At 56.4% G+C, this 24,568-nt stretch overlaps 1 protein-coding gene across 4 annotated transcripts in view; it reads right to left on the reverse strand.

Annotated features, from left to right (window-relative positions):
- Positions 1-4,549: 4,549 nt before the first annotated feature.
- GRM4 (glutamate metabotropic receptor 4) overlaps positions 4,550-24,568 on the reverse strand; it is a 35,277-nt gene continuing 15,258 nt past the window's right edge. For all 4 annotated transcript variants that reach the window (XM_027695156.1, XM_027695158.1, XM_027695157.1 and 1 more), the window contains 8 exons: positions 19,611-19,746; positions 17,520-17,674; positions 16,891-17,031; positions 13,232-13,432; positions 12,415-12,551; positions 10,954-11,889; positions 6,368-6,614; positions 4,550-5,366 (listed from right to left, as the gene is read on the reverse strand). In XM_027695156.1, coding sequence (XP_027550957.1) covers positions 5,317-5,366; positions 6,368-6,614; positions 10,954-11,889; positions 12,415-12,551; positions 13,232-13,432; positions 16,891-17,031; positions 17,520-17,674; positions 19,611-19,746 — 2,003 coding nt within the window. In that variant the 3' untranslated portion in view covers positions 4,550-5,316. The remainder of the gene's footprint in view (positions 5,367-6,367; positions 6,615-10,953; positions 11,890-12,414; positions 12,552-13,231; positions 13,433-16,890; positions 17,032-17,519; positions 17,675-19,610; positions 19,747-24,568) is intronic.

Genomic DNA, 24,568 nt, shown 5'->3' on the forward strand with positions numbered 1-24,568 from the left:
AACACTTGCAGCACCCAGGACATGTCGAGCACTGTGGGACCGAGACCCTAAACACTGCAGCCCAGTATGAGAAGGAGGAAAGCAGGAACACACTGGGGAGGTGTCAGCCCCAGCCGCAGCAGGTTCCCGCAGTCCAGCACAACCTCCTTTCATCATGTCACTTCTCCTAAGCACCAAGATTTCTTTTCTGCCTTGTATTTCTGGCAAGAAACCTTTGCATTTAGATAAGGAATAAAGCCCAGGATCAGATGTGAACTCTGCGGCAGAGATCAACATTTTAATGAATTAAATATATTCTAAACTAAATGTAACCTCTTAGCGCTCACATTTTTGAGTGAGACTAACTTAAAGAAAAAGCCAGCAATCCAACTCATTTCAGCTCTCTCTGGCTGTGAACTGGCCACAGGCCAATCAATTATCTTGAATTTATTCGTTATTCAGCTTCCCTCCGACAGCCAATTTCCAGGCTGTGAATTGCAGGTGAGCAGTTCCTCCTGCCGTGGCCCTGCTCCCATTCCAGACCAGTTTGCAGGCAGTGGTTTCACTGGGCTGCCCGGGAGCAGCGCCTGGCCCAGGGCCAGGAGCAAAGCAGGATGCTCTGGCTGGCACATTGCACATCAGACGGTGCCAGGGGGATTGGAGGGACACGGGCTGTTTGACATCCAGCAGCAGCATTTACAGATGCAAACAGAGCCTGAGCTGCAAGGAGCGTCCCCCAAGGGCTGCACAGCCCTGTCAGGCCTGGGAAGAGACATTTAATTCCTCCCTGTTAATTTGTTGCTGTGCAGGGAGGGCAGAGCAGCTCAGCCCTGCTTCAGCAAAGCCTGTCTGGTCGCAGAGAGCAGATGCTGCAGCTGAGCACGGGGCCCTGCGAGCCCAGGGATGTTTGGGGGCTGTGTTGGGGGGCACATGGAGCAGACCCTGGCTGTGCTGCCCCCACACCAGAGCCTGGTGGTTGGGGGCAGAGGGAGTGGGGCTGCCCCCTCACAGGGCACTGGGAAGAGAGGGATGGGTAGGACCACGAGCAAGGCAGCAGAGGAAGCAGAGCTGGTCCTTCCTGCAGCCCCCACCCCAGTTCCACTGCACTTAGAGCAGGTGCCAGCACGGCCAGGGCTGAGGAGACCTGAAGCTCTCACCCCTCCACTTGAAACATCTCACCTCACTATTTCCCATGCTAACCCAGGAACCCTTCCCTGTCCCCAGCCTACCCAGCATCCTGGAATGATCTCCAAAGCCTTCAAGCTGGAAGAAGTCCCCTTGCCCATCCGAAGCCTTCTCCTCCCCTAACATTGTTTTCATTTCCCCCTCCCCCCCTTTTTTATTCTCAATAAAAACATAATTACAGGCTTTTAAAAAAAGCAAATTATAGTGACATACTTTAATTATCTCCAAGCAATGGAGGACTAAATTACACAGTCAGGGAATCGGAGGTTACCTAAAAATAAAAGCAAAAAGCTTCATTAAATGCTAATTGCAGCTTTCACCACTGAAGTGAGATTTCAGCACAGGCCACCATTGACTCACTGGGCCCTACAAGAGAACATTGGTGCTGTGGAGAGACCCCTGGGTACACCCCCCATGCCTCCATCCATGGCTCCAGCCACAGGGATTGCTCCAACAAGGAGACACCGGGCTCCATTCTGCCTCTGGTCCTTCCCCCAGGACTGGGTGCTTCCCCTCAGAGGCATCACCACCCTCCCAGCTGCTCTGGTGTGCCCATCACAGCTCCTCCAATGCTCTGCAGCACAGACACAAGCTCCAGTTCCTCCCAGCTCACCACAGGACCTGCCCCAGCTCTGCTGCCCTTCCTCTCTGAACACCAGGCAGGACTTCCAGGCTCTCCCTGAGGGAGGGGAGCTGGATGGAGTTCTGTCCCGGAGCAAGGGGCAAACCACCCTCTGCTCCAGCCCTGCCCTCTGCATCCCCTTCCTCCAGACCTGCTCCCTCAGGAGCTTTGCCACGGCTGCCACAGGAGAGCTCCAGGCCCGAGGAGCAGGAGGGGGATTTTCCCCAAGACATGGGAAGCGAGGCACGAGGTGGCTGCAGACTGGAAAATTCGCAGAGAAATTATCTTGTTTTTCCATTTCCTATCGAGTTGGCCTAATTATGCCACCGAAGTCTGTAATTTGCCTCTCACAGAAGAGAGTTAATGACTGGTTCCAGGCTGCTGTCGCTCCGCACAGGGCCACGAGCCCACACAGAGCTCCCACTCCAGCCCCCAGCCGTGCCCTGGGACCCCAAAAGCTCCCACTTGTCCCTGGAGAAGGGAGCTCAGGAGAAGGGCTGTGGATTGGGAACAGCAGCCAAGGACAACAGAAACTTCCAGGCAAGGGGAGATACGAGCAGGCAACAGAAGGAGCTGGGACCAGCCCAGGTTTTTCTCCCCACTTCTCAAACTCCCAGGAAAAGTGGAAAATGCACAGGTCAACCACTCAGGGAACTCAAGCAATTATTGCTGTTTAAATTGAATAGCCCTTCACAGAAACACAGGGAAAATCAGACGAGTGCTTTTCATCTGTAAGGGAGGTGAGGAAGAGAAATCACAGCACGACAGGCACCTCATTTAAAAAAATATATACACACAAAGTACCAAAAACTAGGAATATGATTTTTAGGAATCAGCATCTACTCTGCTCTTCTGCTCAGCCACAGGTAGAACTACCCACAAAAATACTAAGCAAAGCAGAAACTGGATCCTGGATCCAGCAGCTCCCCAGGCATCCACACCAGGGCCTGGCCAGATCCCCATCCATCTCAATGGCTTATAGACAGCTCCCTCTTAATTAGCTTTCCTAATCAAATAAGCATTTAGAATTAAACACTGTATCATGAAGTGCCATATAAAATTAACCAGCTGTGTTGGGGGGTCACTGCAGCCCCTGGAATGTGCCCAGCACTGGGAGGGACAGGGGTCCTCCAGCAGCACAGGGACAGTGTCAGCCAGGGCAGGTTTGGGCTGGTAAAAACGGGGCCATCTCTGGAAGGCTCAGAGCATCCCTGCTCCCAGCACAGCCAGGGAAGGGAGGGGGATGCTGTAATTGAGGTAGGATCAGCCTTTCCAGTCATTATCAGGCGAAGCTCAGGGTGAAAGCTGCTTGTAAAGCCAGTAGAGCAGCATCTCTGAGCTAGAAACAGCACCACAGACATCAGCTCGGGTTTTCTGGGAGCCCTCTGAACCAGGCAGCGCCTTACATCTGATCTGACAGTGATGGATGCGCTGGGAACGGAGCAGTTTTTTCTCCTGAGAAGCTCTTTTGACAAGTATGATCTTATCAAAGTTGCAAGCTTTTCATTACGCTTCTTTTTTTCTTTTTTTTAACTCCTGACTTCAAGCCACGCTCTGTCCCCTGTGCACGGGCAGGGAACGGGCACCTTTCTGGTCCCTCTGGCACCAGTCACTGGCTGCAGCTCCCGGGGGGCTCAGGGCACCCAGGGCCCCCCTCCCTGGGCAACCCAACCCACAAGCAGAGCTGTGATTAACACACAAAGGGGCAGGGGAGCACACCCCCAGGGATGGGGAGAGCACCCCCAGGGATGGGGAGAGCACCCCCAGGGATGGGGAGCCATCCCAGCACCCTCTCCAAGGCCGAGTCACCACCAGCTCCAGTGCTGTTACTGGGCACCTGAAACCACAGCTCGTCCAGAAGCTGGAGGCACCCACCCCACCAGGGTGGGCAGCAGCACCCTCTGCCTCCTTCCCCACCTCCCCAAACAGAGACAAGCTTGGACCCGCCCTCCTCTCCCCACCCAGCAGCAAACAAGCACAGCCACCCCCTTTCCAACAGGGAATCCCCATCCAGAGCCAGAAACACCAGCAGCCAACACTCCAAACCGCCCCAAAACAGGCACAGCCAAGAGTCCCAGAGCTGCCACCTACCTCACACCCAGAGCTGTGCTGTCCCGAGGAGGGGCTGCAGGCAGGAAGGAAGGAAGGAAAATCTTCCCCCTAGGGAGGGCTGCTTTTATTAGTGGGCAACACACTAATTAGCCCAGGTTGCTCCTGATGAGGAGAGTGGAGCTGGCCCTGCCTCTGCATCACAGGATCCTTCAGGTTGGGAGAGCCCTCTGAGATCATCCAGCCCAACCATTAACCCAGCACTGCCGAGGCCACCGTGTCCCCAAGTGCCACATCTGCACAACTCCTAAACAAATCCATCCAGAGATGGAGACTCCACCATTCCCTGTGCAGCCTGAATGGAGAATCTCTGGAAAATCCCTTTGTCTCTGGTCCATCTGCCCCCCTCAGCCCACACCTGGGGGAAGAGGAAATGAGGAGAAATCAGCCTTTGTCACCCTGGATCTGCTCCAGCCCTGAGCACTGGTGAGGCACAGCCTGCAGCGTGTGCCCCAGTGCCCCATGCCAGGGACATGCTGAGCTCCCCTCTCCCTGCCCCATCCCCTCCCAGAGGGACCCCTTTGCAGCAGGGATGCCTGGAGAGGAAGGACACCGAGCCCCCTGCTCTCTCAGAGCTCTTGGCCACCCAAAACCTTCCCTGTCAGCCCAAACCAAGTCACCTCCTGAAACCAAGTCACCAAGAGACAGCAAACACCGAGTGCAAAACCAGGGTCTTTTATTAGAAATCTCCTTGTATAAAAATGATCATGCTCTACACAGTCATCGAATAATTCATAAACATCCAGGCACTGAACTTTGTTTTTTTTGTGTGTTTTTGTTTTTTGACTGGTCAGTACATAAAGCAGACGTATTTCAATCCATATGGTCATCACATACATTAAGGAACCACCTATAGAAATCAGCACTTTGAACACAGTCTAGGTTTTATTTTATTTTATTTTGTTGTCTGTTTTTTATGTAAATTTTATGTATTTTTATTTATTTTTCCTTTTTGCAACATATAGAATTTGGTAGGATATGGGGGAGAGAGTGAAGAGGGATGGAGGAAGACAAGAACAAAATAAAAGGGAGGATCAAACAAAAAAAAGAAAAAGAAAACAGAAGGTTCTGCACAACCACAAACAATCTCACAAATTCCAGAAAAGGGAAAATGTCGGGTCTCCTTTTTTTTTTTTTTTTGCCAAAATACAGAAAATAAACCCAAAGACTTGCGGAAGTTGGTCACCTCTTCCCTGCTCTCCGTCCCCCCGCTCCCTGCGGGAGCCATGCACCGATCCCGTGGCCGTGGAATGGTTCTGTTGGTTCTGGATGGATTTTTTGCTGCTGTTTGATGGCCGTTTGCCCGGGAGCTCTGCCCCAGTGGCCCCCCGGGAGCGTTTCCCCAGGCTGCCACCTCCCCTCCAGGGTCCTGCCAGGAGCGGTTCCGCTCCCTCCGGCCGTGGCTCCCGCAGTCCCCGGAGCTAAATGGCGTGGTTGCTGTAGCTGACGTAGGTCTGTTTGGTGGCCAGTGCTGGAAGGAGAGACAGAACTCACATGGATCATTGACAGAGTCCACCCTCCCCTTCTGGCTCCCGTCCCACCCCCCGACCCATCCGATGCCGGCAGGGATGTGAACGGGGTTTGCTCCTGGATCCAGCCAGCACCAGCACATGGATCCTTCCCTGGGAGGGCACGGAGCCGTGGCAGAGGGGCTGAGCCCCAGGGCAGCCTCTGGGTGCTCTCTAAGGACAGTTCACCCCAAAGAGTGACCCAGGATGTGGCACGAGCCATGGGAATGTGCTCTCGGGCTCCCCTTAGACAGACCACAGGTGCCCCATGTTCCCAAAGCTCATCTTGTCACAGCCCTGCAAGGCACAATTTGGGGTCCTGCCCTCAGTGGGGCACGATGCCCTGTGGAGATGCCCCCATGAGGTCCCAAGGCACCACAGGGCTCAGTGGGCACACGGACACCCTCCAGCCAGGGACACGGGCAGTGCTGGCACAGATGGCAGAGCCCAGGACCCCCTGAGCAGCACAGACGTGTCCCCTCTGGAGCCCTCCCATGGCACCGCACAGAGGGGACACCTGGCAGCTCATGGTGCCTCGCTGGCAATCGAACCTTGCTGCAGGTTTCCAACTGGTGCTCCCAGATAACAATTAGATAGAGCAGAAGAAATTGGAGCTGACAGAGCTATTTGTTAGCTGCGATGTTTTCGTGGCCGATCTGCCCGTATCAAAGCCCTGTGAATTATTTATTCTGTTGTTTATTTAAGGATACGTGACCCGCCAGTGACAGAGTGAAAAATGTCCCCTCGGTGCTGCACCGACATCCCCCCTGTGCCTCCTGCCCCCAGTGCTGCTGCCCTGCCTGCTCCCTGCCTGGCACACCCAGGAGCTCCCTGCCAGCTCTGCTCACTCCAAGCTCCCACATCCCCATGAGAGACAGGGCACAGCAGAGACTCAGCTCTCTCTCTCCCAGCTCCTGCCATCCCCAGAGGATCCTGCTGCGAGTCCCCCCGGGAGCCACCTCACCTTGTGTTTCCAGGTTTTCGCAGAGCTCCGACTTGGCCTCTCCGTTGGGGCGGAACCCTCCCTTCTGGGAGAACTTGTTGGACATGGTGGCCGCCGTCACCACGGCCTTGAGGCTCCGCTTGCGCTTGGGGACGTTCTGCTCCGGGTGGAAGAGGATGATGTACACCTTGGGCATGTAGAGCATGCCCAGGGACACCGAGGCACTCAGACTCACCGAGATGGTGAGCGTCGTGGTCTGGATGTACATCTGCAAGACACAAGGGCACGAGCTGAGACAACCCCCCCAACAAGCTCTGTGGGATCCAGAAGGGTCAGCTGGGAAAGGAGGAAACGGGGGAACATGGAAAAGTTGGGAGTTAAATAAACTGAGTGGGGAGGCAGTGCTGGAAATGTTGGCACTCCTGGGTCTTTAACATTAGGCTGGATGCTCCACCAGCTGCAGGGCAGGAGCTCCGACGCTGGTGGTGGGCACAGCAAGGACACCCCCTCCCAGGGCACCCTCGTGCCCCATCCCCCTTCAACAGGTAGTTCCCATTCCCCAGCTGGCTCCTGGGCCCTTGTCATGTAAGTCACATATTACACACCGACACTGCCTTTTTGCAGTCAAAACTAATTTCACGCTCACTGTCCAGGACTAACAGTGACAGATGTTTTGCAAAATGAAAGCCCATTAATCTGACTGTAGAATAATCCATTTTTCTATGGAGAGCGTTTGGCAGGCTCCTCACAAGCCGGGGGCATCTGAAGCAGGTGGCAACCTGGAGGAGGAAGAGACCCCCTCCCTCTGCCCGTCCCATCTCCCGGGGTGGCCAGGAGGGCAAGTCCCTGCTCCACGGGCATCCCTGCTCCATCAGCATCTGACACGGGGCTCCATCCTCCCCAGCATCCTCTCCTGCATCCTCTCCTGCATCCTCTCCTGCACCCTCTCCTCCGCACAGCTCATGTGCTGGGCCACTGGGGCTGAGCAGGGAGGGGGCTCTGGGTCTCCAGGTGCCTTTGCACACCCCTTTGCACCTTTGCAGGGTGCTGACAAGGGTTTAGGAGCTTTAAAGCAGTCCCTGACCTTCGCCCCTGACTCTGGCACAGCACAGTGTCCAGGGATTGTCCTGCAGGTGTTTCCCACGTGGGATTTGATGCCGTGTGAGGAGGCACAACCTGGAGGAGCCAGGGAAGCCCAGGGACTGCAGCAGCAGCCAGGGCAGGGGGTCCCCATCTCTCCAGGGCCACACACTTGCCCTGGGGGCTCAGTTTCTGGAGTCAATAGAGCAGAAAGGTGGTGGAGGGCAGATGCTGAGGAAGGGGCTCTGCACGGCTCCCTGGGGCTGTTCCATGCCAAGAGTGAGAGCTGGTGGGAGACACCCATTCCCAGGCAGGGCTGTCAGACCCCCCAGGACCCACAGGTCCCAGCTGTGACTGTGCAAAGCAAATTAACACATGACCCAGATTGTTCCAACTCAGCCCTGAAGGGAAAATGCCACAAAGCTTGTTCTGAGTCAACAGAAAACTTTGGTTTGTCCCCAGAATAAAACCTCCTGCTGTCACATGCACTGGTTTGTTTGTTCCACCTTCTCTCTCTAGGCAGTTTTTGGAAATAAAAATGTCATTTCATCAAGCAAAGTCAAAACATATCTCTGTGCCAGAATATGTGCACTTTTTTCTTTCTTCCTCTTTTTTTTCACTCCAACTCTCCAGACTCTGCTGCAAGTGTCCTGGACTGGCCAGGAACAAGGGCAGCACTGGGACCTCAACTCCAGGCACCCCAACCCCAGCCTGGGAACCAGCACAACTCTGCCCAGCACAGCGTGACCCTGGTGGGACATGGCTCAGCACCCCTCATCTCCCAGGCCCCCTCCTGCTCCTCAGCAACGCCTTTCCAAGCAGCCTCACTCCAGCAATCTCCAGTTTTTGTGCCTCTGCAGCAACTCCCCCCTGTGCCTCGGGGGCGTTTGAGCAGGGAGGGAGAGCAGCTGAGCTGAGCTCAGACACCTCTGTGTGCTCCGGGGCCGGGGCTCCCCCAGCACCAGGGACTCCCCTCTGCCCACGCTCCCACTGGCACCAGCTCCAGCTCCCCACGCTCCCCCCACCTCTTTACCTCCTGCAACACTTGTGGGGTCTCACAGGGCCACCGTGGTGACCCCCACCCCGGGGATGGCTGTGCCAGCACAGCCCCGTGTCCCGCAGCCCACGCCGGCCCCGCAGCCGAGTCTCACCACACCAAACCCCAGCAGCTCAGAGAGGAGTATTTTTAGCCTGAAGCTTCAACACAGCCGTGGAGCTCTGCTCAGTTAACCTTTGGCCACTGCAAAAATTGACCATTTCTCACTAGTGCAGTTCCTACTCTCTTAATTGGTTTCCAGCCCAGAACCCCACTTCGCCCCTCCGTTAACAAGACTTGAGCTTTCTCCGGAGCCCTCAGAGGTGTGTGCTGTGGCTGTTGAGGAAGTTCCAGCTCCTGGCCCAGCAGCAACTGCTGCCTCGTGGGCAGGATCAAAGAGCAGAGCCATCTCTGACTCAGGACCATGACAGTGCATCCAGGGACTGCAGCAACCTGAAGTGACCCCGCAGGAGCCCCCCAGCCCAGAGCTGTGCTCAGCCCTTGCCCAGGGCTGGATGATCCTGTCCTGCCTGAGGGAGCAGCCTGGGCTCAAGGCACAGCCCCTGCACAGCTTGTGCTCACCCCACAGCAAATCTCTGCGTTAATTGGGAACTCCCCCCACCCCAAATCCATGCCTGGGCCCGCTACAAGGGATTTTGCACCGTGGTGGCTGCTGGGGAAAGGCAGATCTGCTCAGCCCTCCTCCAGCACACCGACACCACTGGACAGTCCCTCTCATTCTTTCCCTCTCCCTCTTTTCCCTCAGCTGAAAGCAAATGTGATAAACAGGGAAGCAGACAATGACTCCACTGTTCCGCTGCCGCCTTATCAGCGCAGGAAATTGTCTCTTTCTTTAGATCCTCTGTTATTGCTATTTCTGTAATCCGCCGGGATCGCCGGGGATAAGAGGTTCTTTTCAGAGAAGGCTTGGGGGACTTGTTACAGTAATATGCCACCTCCATGCAAAGTTGTGGGCACGAGGTAAAGCGAATTAAAATAAAAGTGGAGATTATTATTATCTGACTCCTCCAGACCACGAGGCCTCGGCTGCAGCCTCAGCTGGGGTCTGGGCAGGGGTGGCAGCCGTCTGGGGTGGGTCTGGGGTGCAGGTCTGCCCCGTGGCATCCTCAGGACTCCAGCTGTGCTCTCAGGGGAGAACAACAGCCCGGCCCATGCTCCTGGCTCTGCTGTTCCCGGGTGTGCAGATGCTCCATGGAGCCCAACAGGCCCTTGGTCCTGGCAGCCGGGACACTCAGAGCCCAATCCCACAGCCCAGCACCAGCTGGAACAGCAAAACCCCTCCAGGGATCGCTCGGCAGACTGAAGGCTGCGAGACAGAGCTCCGGTCCAAGGGGAGTTGGGAACATCACTTTTTCCGCCTCTAATCAGCTTGTTAGCAGCCTAATAACAGAGCAGCCCTGTGCATTACAACCCCCAACGAGAGGCACAGACTATTGTGGAGCTGCTGCCTGACAGGCAGCGTTCGGCAGCCCTAAATTATCCCGTGACAAGCTGCAGTGAAGAGGTGAGCAACCTTGCGCATAATCTACAATCATTATCATTTCCATCTTTATTACCCACAGTATGCCGAGCACATTAAGGAGGCTTTCAGGGAGCTTTTGTTTTGCAATAATTTCTTAAAAAACCTGCTTTCTTGTTAGTATCTCCCCTGCCATCTCATCAAAATGGAAATGCTGCAAAAGGCTCCATTTATTTCCTTTAATTCTCCTTCACACTTCCAGCCAGCACCGGCTTGGTGAGAGTTTTTGGTTGAGCCAAGGTTAGAGCTGGCTGGGCAGGCTCGGCCTCCTCGAGTGCTGAGGCTGGATGCTCTGAGCAGAGTCAGTTCAGCAAAAGGTCCCTCAGCAAACCACCCCCAGCCCTTGGCAATGGGTGTTCCCAAAAGCCACGGCGTCAGCAGCTCAGCACCATGGGGACACTCGGGGGGTCCAGAGGGGGATCCGGATGGTGGGTCACCCCGGGGAATTCCAGGGAACAGCAACTCCAAGATTTGTTTGTCAGAGCAGCTCTGGGCTGGCAGGCGGGAGCTGTTTGCATTTGACAGAAACGAGATGATTCCTGTTTTGGCTGGCGAGCAAAAGGATTTGGGGCTCATTCATGAGATTTTTATTCTTTGTTCTTAATCCCTCGCACTTGAGCACGGAGCCTCATCCGGGCTGGCCTCAGTCCCATGGGAACTCAGTGCTGGGGAAAGGCACCTGCTGGGCAGCACTTGGTCCCTTTCCATGCAGAAAAAGTGCTCATGACACTGGGGACCTGAATCTGCCATCGGGACTCATCCTCCCCTCCCACACAGCAGCATCCTGTGCTGCCACTGCTCCCATCCGGAGAGGGGTCAACAGAGCTCTTCCCACCCCAATTCCCATGCTGGCTGGGCCAAGGGAAGCAACCTGAGGAGATGACAGCCTCTCTCAGCCCTGCTCCTCACAGCCCACCAGACACCAGCCAGGCCTCTCCCCTCCTCCCTTACCTTCTCCGCCGACTGTGACGTCCCAAAAAATATCGGGATGAAGGCTAACCACACAATGCAAGTAGTGTACATGGTGAACCCGATGGGTTTGGCTTCGTTAAAGGTCTCCGGGACCCCACGGGTCTTAATAGCATAGACAGTGCAGGTGACCATGAGGAGCATGCTGTACCCGAGCAAACAGATGAGGGACAGGTCCGAAATGTCACATTTGAGGATGCCCCGGGCAAAGTGGGGGTTTGTAGTCCGCTGGTCCTCGTAGTCAATGACAGAGTGGGACGGGTCCACGATGAACCAGATGCAGACGCCGACGAGCTGCAGCGAGATGAGGCTGAAGGTGATGACCAGCTGGGAGGCGGGGCTGATGAACCGGGGGGCACTCACCGACTTCTTGCCCTGCTCGAAGATGCGGTAGATGCGGTTGGTCTTGGTGAGCAGCGCGGCGTAGCTGATGCTCATGCCCAGCCCCAGGAAGATGCGCCGCAAGGAGCAGGTGCTCAGGTCGGGCTCGGCGATCATGAGGAAGGTGGTGGCGTAGCAGAGGAAGATCCCTGTCAGCAGGACGTAGCTCAGCTCCCGCCCCGACGCCTTGACGATGGGCGTGTCGTTGTAGCGCACGAAGGTGATCACCACGAAGAGGGTGGCGATGATGCCCACGATGGCGATGAAGACGGGCACCACGGCCCAGGGCGAGCTCCACTCCAGCTTGATGATGGGGATGGGGGTGCAGCTGGTGTGGTTCTCGTTGGGCCGCTCGTTGAAGTGGCAGCGCTTGCAGTGGAACTCGTCCAGCTGGTACTGGTACCCGTCGCAGCGCTCGCAGTGCCAGCAGCAGGGAATGCCCTTCACCAGCTTCTTCCTCTCGCCCGGCTTGCAGGGCAGGCTGCAGATGGAGCTGGGGAGCTGGGTCCCACCCCCCGGCCACAGCATGTTCTCAACCTGTGGGGAACACGGCACCAGCCCTGCTGATGGCACTCCAGCCTCAGCCAGGCACCCCCGGGGCACAGGGGATGGATGCCCTGCTCTGCTCACAGCAGTGCTGCCCAGATCCAGCCCCTCGCCCCATCAGCGCATCCTACAAAGGGTCCCAGCCCAGCCTGGCATGGGGATAGAGTGGTGATGAAGCTCTCCACTGGCCTTTTGGGAAAATTCAACATCAGAAACCCAAACCAAAGTCCCTCCTTCTCCGAGAAAACCCCTTCTGCTCTGTCACAGCTTCTCTTTCCTGCCCGATGCCCGGAGCCCCTGGGGATGGTCACACATGCTGGTGGAACCCCCCCAGCTGAAGCACAAGTGTGTGCTTGCAGCACACCCTCCCCTCTGACCCCCCCGTGTCTGTCTGCCTGACTTTGCACCCGTGGGCTCCCAGGCTCGCAGACCCTGCCTGGGGAGAAGAGAAACCTGCAGGGCCTCCCCTCAGCACAGCCTGTCCACGGCCCCACTGCAGCACCAGAGAGCCCTTACCTTGAGGTGCAGGTGGTCTGTCCACTGCCCGATGACTTTGTACTCAGGGGTGGAGTTCCTGATCTGGTACTGGTAGATGTCATAACGCCCTGGTGCATCTCCATTCTCATTGAATGTCACGGGAGTCCCAGCAATGCCTGTGGGACAGGGGGGGCTCAGCACCCCCAGCACCCCCAGCATGGGGAGTCCTGGGGATGGGGTCCAAGGGGGCTCTGGTTTGATACTCCCCCCCCTCGCTGCTTATTTTAAAAAAGAGGGAAAAGCAGCTTTAAAGTTAAATCAAGTGAAGTCTGCAGATAAACACTAATGAAAGGAAGAAAGTGAAAAATCAAGCAAGAGGGAAAAGTAAATAGAAGAGACACTGTGGAGGAGATCACAGGGTGGAGATAAATAGAAGTAATAAGGGGACAAGACAGAAAATGTTTATTAAGGAGATACAGGAGGGGAAAAACGGCATTTCCAGAGGAGATCTGAGACAGACAAGGGCAGAGCAGCAGGATTCAGTGGGACCTCTGCCAGGCAGGAGGAAAGGAGGTGGTGGGGGGAGCAGGCAAGGGGAGAGCCCAGGCAGGACGCCTGGGTGAGGGCAGGATTGGTGCTGGGTTACACCCCAAAGGCTCCCAGGAGATGTGGAAGCTCAGACCTCCTCATCTGCTGATCTGCTGTGGAACTGCCTCGTCTCTGCCCCCTCATTCACAGCACAGTGGGTGCCAAATGGCAACTTGATTAAATTGTGGGTGCTGCTGTGTGACCCTCAGTGGGGGACAGGCAGGGACACCCATCCCCTGGGGCCGCTCCCGCCCCGGGCACGACAGACCTGAGAAGTTGACGTTGCGGATGTACTTGAGCAGCTCCACCCCGTCCACCGGGTCCATCCTGGGGCACAGCCCCACCTTGCCGGGGCACAGGTTCTTGTGCATGTTGTGCAGGGCGTGTCCCATGGCGTACACGGCGTCGATGACAAACTGCACCTTCCCCTCCTGCTCGTACAGGGAGTCCTGCCCGATCCTCTCCCGATCTGCAGGGACAGGGGGAAGCAGGTTCCATCTCCCTGCGCCCCAGCCACCCCCCGGGGATGTGTCTGCTGCACCCAATGCCTTGCAAACAGGCCCACCCTGGACTGGAGCAGCTGGAAACTCCAACCCCGTTCCCAAAACCGAAAACTCGGGTGATGTGCAACCAAAAAACGTTCACTGGGGAAATACCCAACCAACCTCCCTGTAACATAGTCCTGAAAATGTGGGTGCTGCCACCCTGCTGTGCTACCAAGAGCCCTTGGGGTGTCACATCCCAGTGCCACGGGCCGTCCTCACGCTCTCAGGTCCCCAAGAGGGATGCAGACTGGGCTGTGACTGACGTCCCACCCTCACCCCCATGCACTGACCTCCTTCATCTCCCGGGAGCTCCCACAGGCTCAGTCTCTATCAGTGGTGTCAAGGAATGCCCAGGCAGCATCCACCCCTGTCTGTGTGTCCTCCATCTCACTCCCAAAGCCTCCTGTCCCCCTTCTCCCCTCGTCACCCCCTGCCACCCTCTGGCCTCGCTGACCCCACAGCCTTCCCAGCTCACAGGATCCTGCAAGGATCTGGCAATTACCGGTGACAGCTGCCTTCATCCCTACCATAACTGCCCTTAATGGGACCAGAAACATGTTAATCACTTAGCAGAAGACACCACTTAATGTAACACGCTGTTAATTACAGCCCAGAGAGCATCTCCCAGGGGGCACTGCCACGGAGAGCCTCGGCCTCTGCCCCCCCATCACCACCTCCACAGCACAGCCAGGCACCCCCCAGCTCCTCCAGCCACAACCAACAGGAGGGAGGGTTTGTCAGAGAGCTGAGGGCACAGCCTCCCTCCTCCAGAGGGGCAGCACAGCCTGGAAAGCCCTGTAGGGTGTCCAGAATTAACTCTGGCTCCGCCGTGCTGGGATGTGCCCTGATGTAAGGTGGGGTTCACGGGGGCCACAGGGGACCAGGCACTCACTTTCTGGGACAGAAAGGCACAAGCAAGCATTGGGTGCTGATCCCCTCCATCCCTGCTGTGGGAGGGTGGGTGAAGCTGGCTCTGGGTGCAGAGCAAACCTCACTGAGAGGGGACGGCCCACGAACTGTGCTGGAGGTCCCTGTGCCAGGATGAGGTGACACGTGCCACTGACATGACACTAAAGCGAGTTGATAACGAGCTGACCGACAGGAAAAGATGATATCGGGGAGGTGAATTCATAGCCCATCCTTCAAAGTTACAAAAACACTTTTGGAACGTGGAGATTACTCATGCAAACCCTGCCAGGTGATCCCTCCTTCCACATTATTGACAGGAGCCATTAATCTTCTCCCTCAACTTTGAGCCCTTCCCCACATTCATCTCCAAAGGTGCAGACAAGCCACTCTGTCTTGTCAAGATAATTACCCATTAAAGGAAGGGATGTAATAGACTGTCCAGGGGAGCTGAGCCCACAGGCATGTCCCAGCCCTGCCATCACCCCCAGCACTGTGCCCAGGGGACACAAAGGACCCGGGGCTGGTCCCTGACAGCTACTTTGCTTCCCAGCAGCCAGCTGAATCCCACAGAGGTCCCCAAATCCAACCCACTGCAATAACACAGGCTGTGGAGGCTGGATTTTCATCCCACACATCCCTGTGCCCCGCAGCCAGCATCAGCCTGGGGCTGTGGGAAAGCTGGATCTGGTGCCAAGGCTGAGCATTGCAGATAAGGAAACATCCCTGGGGCTGGCTGTCTGTCCGTCTGTGGCACCTTGCCCCAGGCCCCAGATGCTCTTTCGAGACGGGAATTAGGCTGGTGCACAGAGGGGAGATGTGGAGCAGACAGCTGAGGCTTGTTCCCAACATGGAGACAATAAATCTCTGCCAAACTCGAATAGATTAGGGCCAGGAAAGGGATGTGACCTGCTGATTATAATAGCGGGGTCGTGCATCCTTCTACAGGGCTGGTAATTAATTTTCAAGTGCGTGACGAGGCCCCCTCGGAGGAGGGATGCAGATCCCTTCTCCAGCGGCGGATGAGAAGGGATTTGCATCAATTCCCATCACACCACCAGTGCTGGCTTTTGGCAGGAGTTCATCAAAGTCACTCCCAGTGCTGCTCCAGGGAGCTGGGCATGGAGAATCTCCAAATCTCATGGGAGCTGGTGGCAGCACCCAGCACCCGTGGCCGTGTTTCTGGGCTGGGTGAGCCCATCCAGGAGCAGGGATGGTTCCCCCACAAGGGGTGCTCATGGCAAACAAATGATGGGTGCTAGGGCTGCTCTCGGGGGTAACGTAGGCAGTTGCCATCAGGATTCCATCCCCCCAGTCCTCTCCCCTCACCTTCCTCCCAGACCTTCCATACAGGAATGGGAGCCACAAGCTGTCCTGCTCAGGGTGGGATGCCTCAGTCTGGTTTTTGGGGTGTAATAAACAAGAAAGGCTGGCACTTCTCTGGGCAAATTGGGCTCTACCCAAACCTGAAGGAAACAGCCCCAAATGGGCCATTTGCATCAGCCCTGCAAGGCAGGAGCTCAGGGATCTGCACGGGCAGGTGATTTGCTTCACCAAGTGTTAGTTCCCTGCTCTATCTGCCAAGCAAACACTCAGGAGATGGTTTATTTGCTGACAAGTTCAGATAATTTAAAGACAGTTCCTAGGACATTTGCCACGTCATGGCTTCAGCTGCCTCCACTGACACCTTGGCCCTGAAATATCACCCGTTTAAAAGCTACATCGCTGTGAAGATGAGAAGATCAGTGTTCTTAGGATCTGCTCGTGCATCTCCCGGTGCTGAGGGGTTTGTGATGCACTCAGGAAGGATGAGGAGCTCTTGGCTACCCAAGGCCATGGCCATGGGCCAGTTTCCTTGCATGCCCTTGCTGCTTACCCAGCTCACGCCTGTGCATTAGCCACGAGACTGCCCAGATCATCAGATGAACATTTTGGGGAACACCGGCAAGGACAAGGATGTAGGAGCACCATCCCACTCATCCTCAGTGGTGACAGCGGGGGGAAAAAACTCCCTTAATGATAAACTTCCCAGGCACAGCCAGCTCCATCCCATGGCTCCCACAGACGTCCCTCCCAAGGGGACGGAGGGACGTGCAAATGTCCCCAAGTCCTGCCACGTCGCAGCCCGACGTCGTTATCTGTCTTCAGCCAGTGCCAGGCAGGCAGTAAATCTCTCCCATCTCTCAGTAAACATGTCACCTCCTCGAGCCTCCAACCATCACCTGACAGCAGCGCTGTCAGCAAGACAGATCCCCACTGCCTTGTTTACTGCATTCGTCCCCAAAGCCTCTTTTGGCTGGAAATAGCTGAGAATGCACGGGGGGGGTTTTGAGGAGGGGGTCGGGGACCTGGAATTGGGCTCTGCAGGGATCCCCACCCGGCTTTGATGTTCACTCAGGAACAACCACGCTCACAACCAGGACCACAACCCCTCCCACGAGCCCTCCCTCGCCCACAGCAGCCCCGCAGCTCTTACTGGTGCACTTCTTGATGCTGCTGCCTTTCCTCAGCGCGTGCCGGCTCAGCTTGCAGTGGAAATTGTCCTCCCAGAACTCAGCAAACCAGATGTTCCGGCGGTTGTTGTCCAGTGTCCTGCTGGAGAAGTAGCGGTCGAAACCTGCCCGGGGAGAAGTGGATGCAGGGGCTGAATCCCTGGGATGACAGAGAGATGCATAACACGTCCCTGAACTCCCCAGACGGAGGGGAAGGGGGGTTTCCTGGGTGATGGGGACACACCAGAGTGTGGTGGGATTGTGTCCGAGGCACCCCTTGGGCAGAGCTGCAAGTGGAAAACCCACTCAGGGAAGACCCAAAACACAGAGACTTTTTGGGACATTGAGGGCAGCAAGAAACACTTCTCTAGGCACAAAGGGATGAAAGGAAGAGCAGGGAAAACGTGGCACACGGAAAATAAGGAGGGGATTGGTGCCAGCCAACACGGCTTCACCAAGAGCTAATCAGGTGCTCTTTAAGGTCCCTTCAAACCCAAACCATTCTGCAATTCCGTGATAATTTCACAGCCAAGCCCTGCAGTTATGGGGCTGCCCTGAGGGCAAGCAGCCAACCCAGGGGGTTGCTGAGGGTCCCACCAAGCGCAGCCCCTACCTCTGACAGAGACCCTCTTGGGCAGGATGGTGACGGAGCCCTCGGCCACCTCCTCCAGGTGCAGCACCGGGGCGATTTTGGAGCCCCAGCTGTCCGAGCCCATCCAGATGAAGTGCCCCGTCTGGTTCGCCCTCTTGGCCGCCTCCAGCACCCTTCTGTGGAGAGAACAGCAGGCGCTGGGGCACCGGCTCTGTGCCTGTCCCCAGGGAATGGGGATGCTGGCACGGGGCAGGGCACAGCGCTGGTGCCATATCCTGCTCCGGGCACACGGTTGGCTCCAGGCACAGTCTGGTGCATATGGATAGACAGGAGTGAATGGTGCAACTCAGCTCCCACACCCTCTGCCCCCATAGCCTGGGCTGCCTCTCCCACCTCATTTGCATATTTGCTGACTGGTAATTGAATTTCCCCTTAATTACCCAACATTAAGAAAGAAAAAAAAAGAATCAGGTTATGCTGCAGCAGGCAGGGAAAGCAGCAGCAGCAGGGAGAGCCTGTGCCTCCAGCTCCTCAGCATCACCAGCCATGGCAGAGGAACAGCCAGTTCTGACAGTGCCCAGGACGGAGCTCAGGTGGGCTCTGCTGGGCTCACCTGGGGGTGGAGATGCCGAAGGATCTGTCCTGCTGAGCACCCCCATCGTGCCAGACAGTCAGACACAGCCCTGCCCACCCCACCGGTGCCAGCAGGTCACAAACTCTCCATGGTGGATGGAGCGGAGTGTTCCTGGATCCGACCCTCCAGGCTCTGCTTCCCAGGGCTCTCTGTCCCCCCGGGGGTCGTGGGGGTCCTGTTTGGGAGCGGGCCCGGGGCAGCTCCGTCTTCCCACGCAGAGCAGAGGCAGGTTGTGACTCACCCCCCGCGTCGGAGCTGATCATTTCAAGTCCAGATGGTGTTTGAAATGCGTAATAAGGAAAAAAAGCCCATAGAAATCCAGCAGAGAGTGAAGACAAGATGGGAAGAGGCAGGCGTGCAGCGGGAGCTCTGCTGGCTGCTCCGAGCTCCGGGCACATCCCAACAGGGCGGGCACAGCCCACGGATCACTCCAGGCACGAGCAGCACCTCCAGCTGCCCACGGGCCCTGTGGGGAGAAGGATCTCCCCGGGGCAAACTCAGGACATTCCTGTGGCATCACTGATTTATACCCTGTCTGAGCCAGGCAGGAATTCCAGCAACTGCCTTCCCAGTCCATCCTGCCCAGCAGCATGGCCCTGATCCCCATCTTCCAGGCTCCACACAGCTCAAGCTGGCAAGAGGATCAGGATTATGGAGGACCCCATGCCCAGGCTAAAGCCAGGTGGTTTGGAACCCCACTGCCCAGGTCTGCAGTCCCATTTGGGTGGGTAACTGTTTCCAGACTCTTGGTAACGGGACCTGCCATTTACCCACCAAGGTAAACCCCCTTCCCCTCTCACCCCCACCTGATGTCAGCTCCACAGACATTTCTATTCAGGAAGGAAAGAGGAAACTGGGAGCGTTTGCACATCTGATGTAAACTGATTTAAACTCACAGTTTACCCACATTTACATAATGTTTGCTGATTAATAAATTAGACACTTAGGAAATCAGGGGTAGCTCCATGTGAATCATTCTGCTCCATAAACAACAGAGCCACAGACGCTGCTTCACCCGCAGAGCAGCTCATCACCTCAGCTCATCCCCTCAGCTCATCCCCTCAGCTCATCACCCCGGAGCGTGGCCACGGCCCCAGACCTGTTCCTCTGCCCTGCTGGGGCTGGGGCTGCACAGCAAAGCAGAACCAGTGCCTGGTCCTGCCCAGGCCAGCTCTGTCCAGCTGGGAAGCAGTGGGCCATGGCAGCCACGGCTTCCAAAACCAAGGGAAAGCGGATTTTCCCTCCGTTCAGCTCCGTGTGGCTGTGGCTGGATGGCAGTGACGTGCCAGGTTGGATGGCAACGACGTGCCAGGTGGTCACTCTGAGGTCAGCTCTGGTGGGTCCCTGCCATGACCATGTCCCTGCCGTGACCGTGTCCCTGCCGCCCTTCACGGGGCACCCTCTCCCCACTGCAGACACATCCCGTCAGTCCTCCCCTGCCCCAGGCCCCCCTCCCGGCCAGGCCGGCCCCTCCACACCTGATGTCGTCCTCGTTGGCAAAGATGATGACGGCCCGGGCGTGGGAGGTCTCCAGGAGGCGCCGGATGATCTTGTCGAACTCTCCCGGTTTGGGCTCCCTCGGGATCTTCACGGACTGGGCCACGCAGACCCCGCCTGCGGCAGAGAGACCCCGGCACTGAGACACCCCTGGAGTTCCCATCCCCGGAGTTCCTGTCCCCCCGGGAAAGCCCGACTTCCCAGGGCTCCAGCTCCGAGCACCAGCCCCTCCCCAGCCCAGGATCTGCACATGGAACGGTCAAACTCTGGCAAAACCAGCCCGTGGGAAAAGCAGATGAGCCCCTCACCCCGAGGCAGCAGCCAGACCCTGCAGAGGGTTTTGTTCCCATCCCTGCGGCTCCGGCTGAGCTTCAGCCCAGCTTTTTGAGGGGCCATTGCAAAAGCAGGTAATTAAAATTAAAAGAGATAAGGGGGAAGTTGGCAACTGGAAGAGCCCACACACATGGCTGCTGGGCTCCCAGCTCCGGAAAGCCAGAGCCCTCCTGCTCCTGCATTTCTGCAGATGCCAATAAAGAGGGAGATGAGAGTGAAAATTAAACATTGTGGGACCTTCTGGATGTAATTGATGGTCTTAATTTGCATAGTAAATGACACGGCTGATGCCTCCTGCCACTAACAGATCCCAGATTAAGCAAAGGTCGGCATAATTAGCACTCAGGGCAGGGAGAGATTCCCAGTGCATGGCCCTGGAGAGGAGCAGGGCAGGACTGGATGGGGACAGGCTCTGGGAAGGTTTGCTCCCTATGTGGGGCTGCAGGAAAACTGAAAATTTGGCCCCTTGCAGCCAGAAAAGGAGAGAAGGGAGATCTGCTGGGTGCTGAGCAGGCAGCAAGGGGGGCTGTGGGGATGGGGGCACAGCATCCCCAGCCTGAACCTGCTGGCCGGCACTTTTCAGGGGGTTTCTGGGTTGTTTTTTTTTTCCTGTGGTAAGAAATTGGGCCAATTTGCTGTTTGTTTCCCATATGGGGAGCCAGATGGATGGAGAGGAGGGAGTTGGATAAACAGACACCCGGACAGACAGATCAGCCAGGCGAGACCGGCGGCATCAGGCAGCGCCGGCAGGATGGGAATGTCCCGGGGACACTCAGGGACACTCACCCGGTCACCACCCAGCCCCGGGCCAGCCCAGGGGTCAGGGCACGCTGCCAGGGGCCACCCTGCAGCTCAATTACAGTTTCCACAGCAATAAATGGAGAAAACCCAACAAAAAGAGCAGTTTGCAGAGAGGAGAACCTTCCAAAAGCTGTGCGCAGCCAGGCAGGAGCGTGGCACACGTGTGGCAGCGTGGGGCTGGCACAGGCACAGCCCTGATGCCCCCTGGCACCACCACCACAGGGAGGGCAGGAAGGGCCACACCGTGACACAAACCCCACTGTGACACGTGCCACTGAACTCGTGTGCACTCCTGAGTGTGCCAGGCAGGGACAGGGGGGCTCCAGCCACGTGGCAGCTGCCCCCCGGCCCCTTCCCAGCATGGCCAGAGCAAACCCAGCCTCAGGACTTCCCCGAGACAGCAACGAGTGGGGGACAGAGGAGATGAGCCCATAAATAAACAAGAAAAGAGACTAAATCGATGGCAATTCAGATATGACCACGTTACTCAGCTTCTCCACTAAATCAAGCTAACAAGGAAAGCAGCTCCTCCAGGTAAGAGCCTGCGGGGCCTGGGAGACCCTTGCTCCCGCAGCAGATGCTGACAGCACCATTTAATGTTTTTATCTTCTCAATTAATGAAAAGTTAATAATGAAAAGGAAGAGGTGCGGGGGGTCGGCAGGCAGTGGCTGGGGCGGGCAGAGCTGAGTGTTTTGGGGAGCCCTGTCTCTCAGCACCTGCATTATTCACAGCCCCTGGCACCGCAGTGGAAAGGGATTTGCCAAGCGATGCTCCCACTGTCTTCGCACAAAAATCCATTTAGTCAAAACACTCCTCTAAAGCAAGAAATCAAAGTGAGGAGGTGGAGGCGATGGGGAGGAGGCGACCGCTCTCCCTCTTCCAGCAGGATGGCACAGCACTGCTCCCTGACTCGTGATGAGGTGTGATGTGACTCCAGGAGAAGGCAGGAGGTCAGGGATGGGGGCCCCTTTCCGCCCCCAGTTTTGGGAAAAGGCCAAGAGGAGCAGGAACAGAGGGGAAAGCCTCCAAGATGGGGGTAACAACCCACAACCAGCTGCTGGAGGCAGTTTGGAGGCAGGTTCCGGGTTGGAGGATGCTTGGTTGAGATCCCTGACGGATGGCAGCACAGGACAGAGGGCAGCTGCAGCAAGAAACAGCCTCAAACCCAACCTGAGCCATCTCCAAACCTCCCCTTCAAACGCTGCCTGCACCATCCTCGGGCACTTGGCCATGTCCCTGCCAGCAGCACCGTCCCCAGCCCGCTGGGATCTCACCAGGGCCCCGGGGACTGTTGTCAAACACGGGTCAGGGTTTAATCTCCACCATTATGGCTCAGTGGGAGTGCAGCCGCTCCGGGTTCCCCTCCTGATTGCAGGTGGCTCATTAGCTCTTGCTGGCACTGACTGCACCAGCACTCAGGGGGTTCTGCCAGGGTTCCCGCAGAGCTGCAGGGCGAGCAGGGACCTGGGTAAGGGGAACCTGGCCCAGCCCAGCTGGGAACAGCAATGTGCATGTTCCCCCTGCCAGGACGTGCACCCCGAGCAGTCCTGGGCACCCTGAGGAGGGACTGGGCTCTGCACAGCCCGGCAGCAGTGGCCTTCTGTGAGCAGCACCTCCCGTGCCCACCCCTGGCACTCATCCTAACCCCAGCCCTTCACACGAGATTCCCAAGCCCAGAGTCTTAATTGGGAGCAATGGGCTGTTCCCCTGCCCCAGGATTCATTATTCTTGTGACTTCAAAGCCTCCAGGAACCAACTCATTAAAGGAGAAGTCATTAGGAACACAGATCTGTGCCTTCATGGAGGCAAAGCTCCCACACGTGGTGAGACCGATATGCTGTGGTCAAACCTCCTGCCTTAAGACCTGGGAGTGGCTTTTTGGGGGCAACATCCTGGTGCATCAACCAAAAGTAATGAACCCAGCTAAAACCAGAAAGAGATAGCCAGGGATGTCACATGGGGATGAGCAAATGCATCATAAACATACATCAGGCTCTTAACTAAAAATATAGAAAACCCAGCGAAGGATAAAACAATAGAGGGGGGAAACGACAGTAAAATTGATCCAGACACATGACTAAGGAGTCCTGTGTTGGGCTGGAAATATTCCCCTCTTCACAAACCCAGCACTGCACATTCCAACACACAGCACAGCACGCTGTGCTCACCAGCTCTGTTACATAAACATCAATCCAATTCCTCATCTCTGAGAGCTCAGTGACAGCAGAGACATCAACCACCCAGAGCCAAAGGGATGCAGATGGGTCTGTCCAACTGCCTAAATGATGCCAGGGGCATGGGGAGGTGCTGGACAGAAGGGCTGAAGGTGGGGACACCAGGGACACCTCGATGCTGGCCCTGTTGTGCACCTTGGTGCCCAATGGAAATCCAGCTGACACTCACTGCCTATGCAGGATGTTTTTTGGGAGCAGGATGCTTTGGGAGAGCACTTAAAACACTCAGAAATGGCTGAAGAACACTCATCCTTTGCAGTCTTAACATGTCTGCAATTCTGGCACCCAAAAAACCAGCACTCCAGTGAGTAAGGACTCTCCAGCCACCAGTGCAGCCACCAGCAATCGCCAGGGGCCAACAGCATCATCACCAGAGTGAGTGCAGTATGCACAGAGATATAAAGATGTATAAATAAAGATATAACAGCCAGCCGGGTCAGTCTGCTGTGGTAGCCCAGGGCCAGCCCCAGCTGCAGGAATAACCCATCTGCAGGGTGAGTTTCTTCCCCCGTCGTCGTCGGAGGTCGGTCTGTGCCTGGAGCAGAAACGCTTTGCGCCGCGACGCGAAGCTTCAACGTGAGGCTTTGCTAAAAATTGAAACTGAAGGTCAAGTTGATAATGCATCAGAAAGCAAACAGCTTGAGTGCGAGCTGCTAACGACAGCAATGAGCATTATTGCCTGATGGAAATAAAACCCGACTCTGAAGGCTCGGGCTTGGCATGAGAAATGAAGCAGAGCGCTGTGGGGATGAGAGTGGGGAGAGGCTCACCCTGAGCAGAGTCGGTGCAGAACGCCCTGGGCAGAGCCAGCCTGGTCTCTGCTGGGGCTGGGCTGGGACTGGCTGTTCCCCCAGCACAAACACCCCTGCACAGATAATCTCCACTGCTTGACCAGCAGCTGGAGAGCCCCTGGCACAGGTCAGATCCTCCCTCAGCTGACAGCCCTTTCCATCCCTCTGACAGGCTGGAGGCCCCTGGAGCAGCAATAAATCACAGGACCCTTTGGGCTGCTGGAGAAATGCAACTGAGAGCCAAACATATCCAACCCGGCCATAACTGAGGGGATGGATCCTTCCCAGGGGATCCACGCTGGTGTAAAGGTGTTTGGTGTCAGCAGAGCCCTTTGCACAGGGGAAGACAGACAGGTGAAGTGGGCACAGCCTGGCTCTCCCTCCAGCCTGGCAGCCACCACCACAGAGGGCAGGGCAGGGGGGGATTCAAATAAAAAAAAATAAAAGAAAAAAAAAAGAAAAAGCATGTTCTCAGTCCAGCCTTGCCATTATTCAGTGAGGATCTGAGGCTGACCCACGGCACTCGCCCCCATGGGAGATGCTCCAGAGAGCAGGTCAGGGCCCACCCAGGGCCCTGTGCTCAGGCTGGCACACGACAGCTCTTACAAATATCCGTGTTCCTGCAGCGCATCAGGAACGCAGCAGCACCACTGGGCTGCCCTCACACCACTGCTACACTGCAGTCACTGTGGAATTATGCTTTTTGATAACTAAATTATCACTAATGCACATAATCGTTGGGTTATGTGGATACACAAATTACAGGACTCTCTCAGCCC

The sequence above is a fragment of the Neopelma chrysocephalum genome, unplaced genomic scaffold (assembly GCF_003984885.1).
Source record: "Neopelma chrysocephalum unplaced genomic scaffold, ASM398488v2 Primary Assembly neopelma1_100, whole genome shotgun sequence".
NCBI lineage: Eukaryota > Metazoa > Chordata > Aves > Passeriformes > Pipridae > Neopelma > Neopelma chrysocephalum.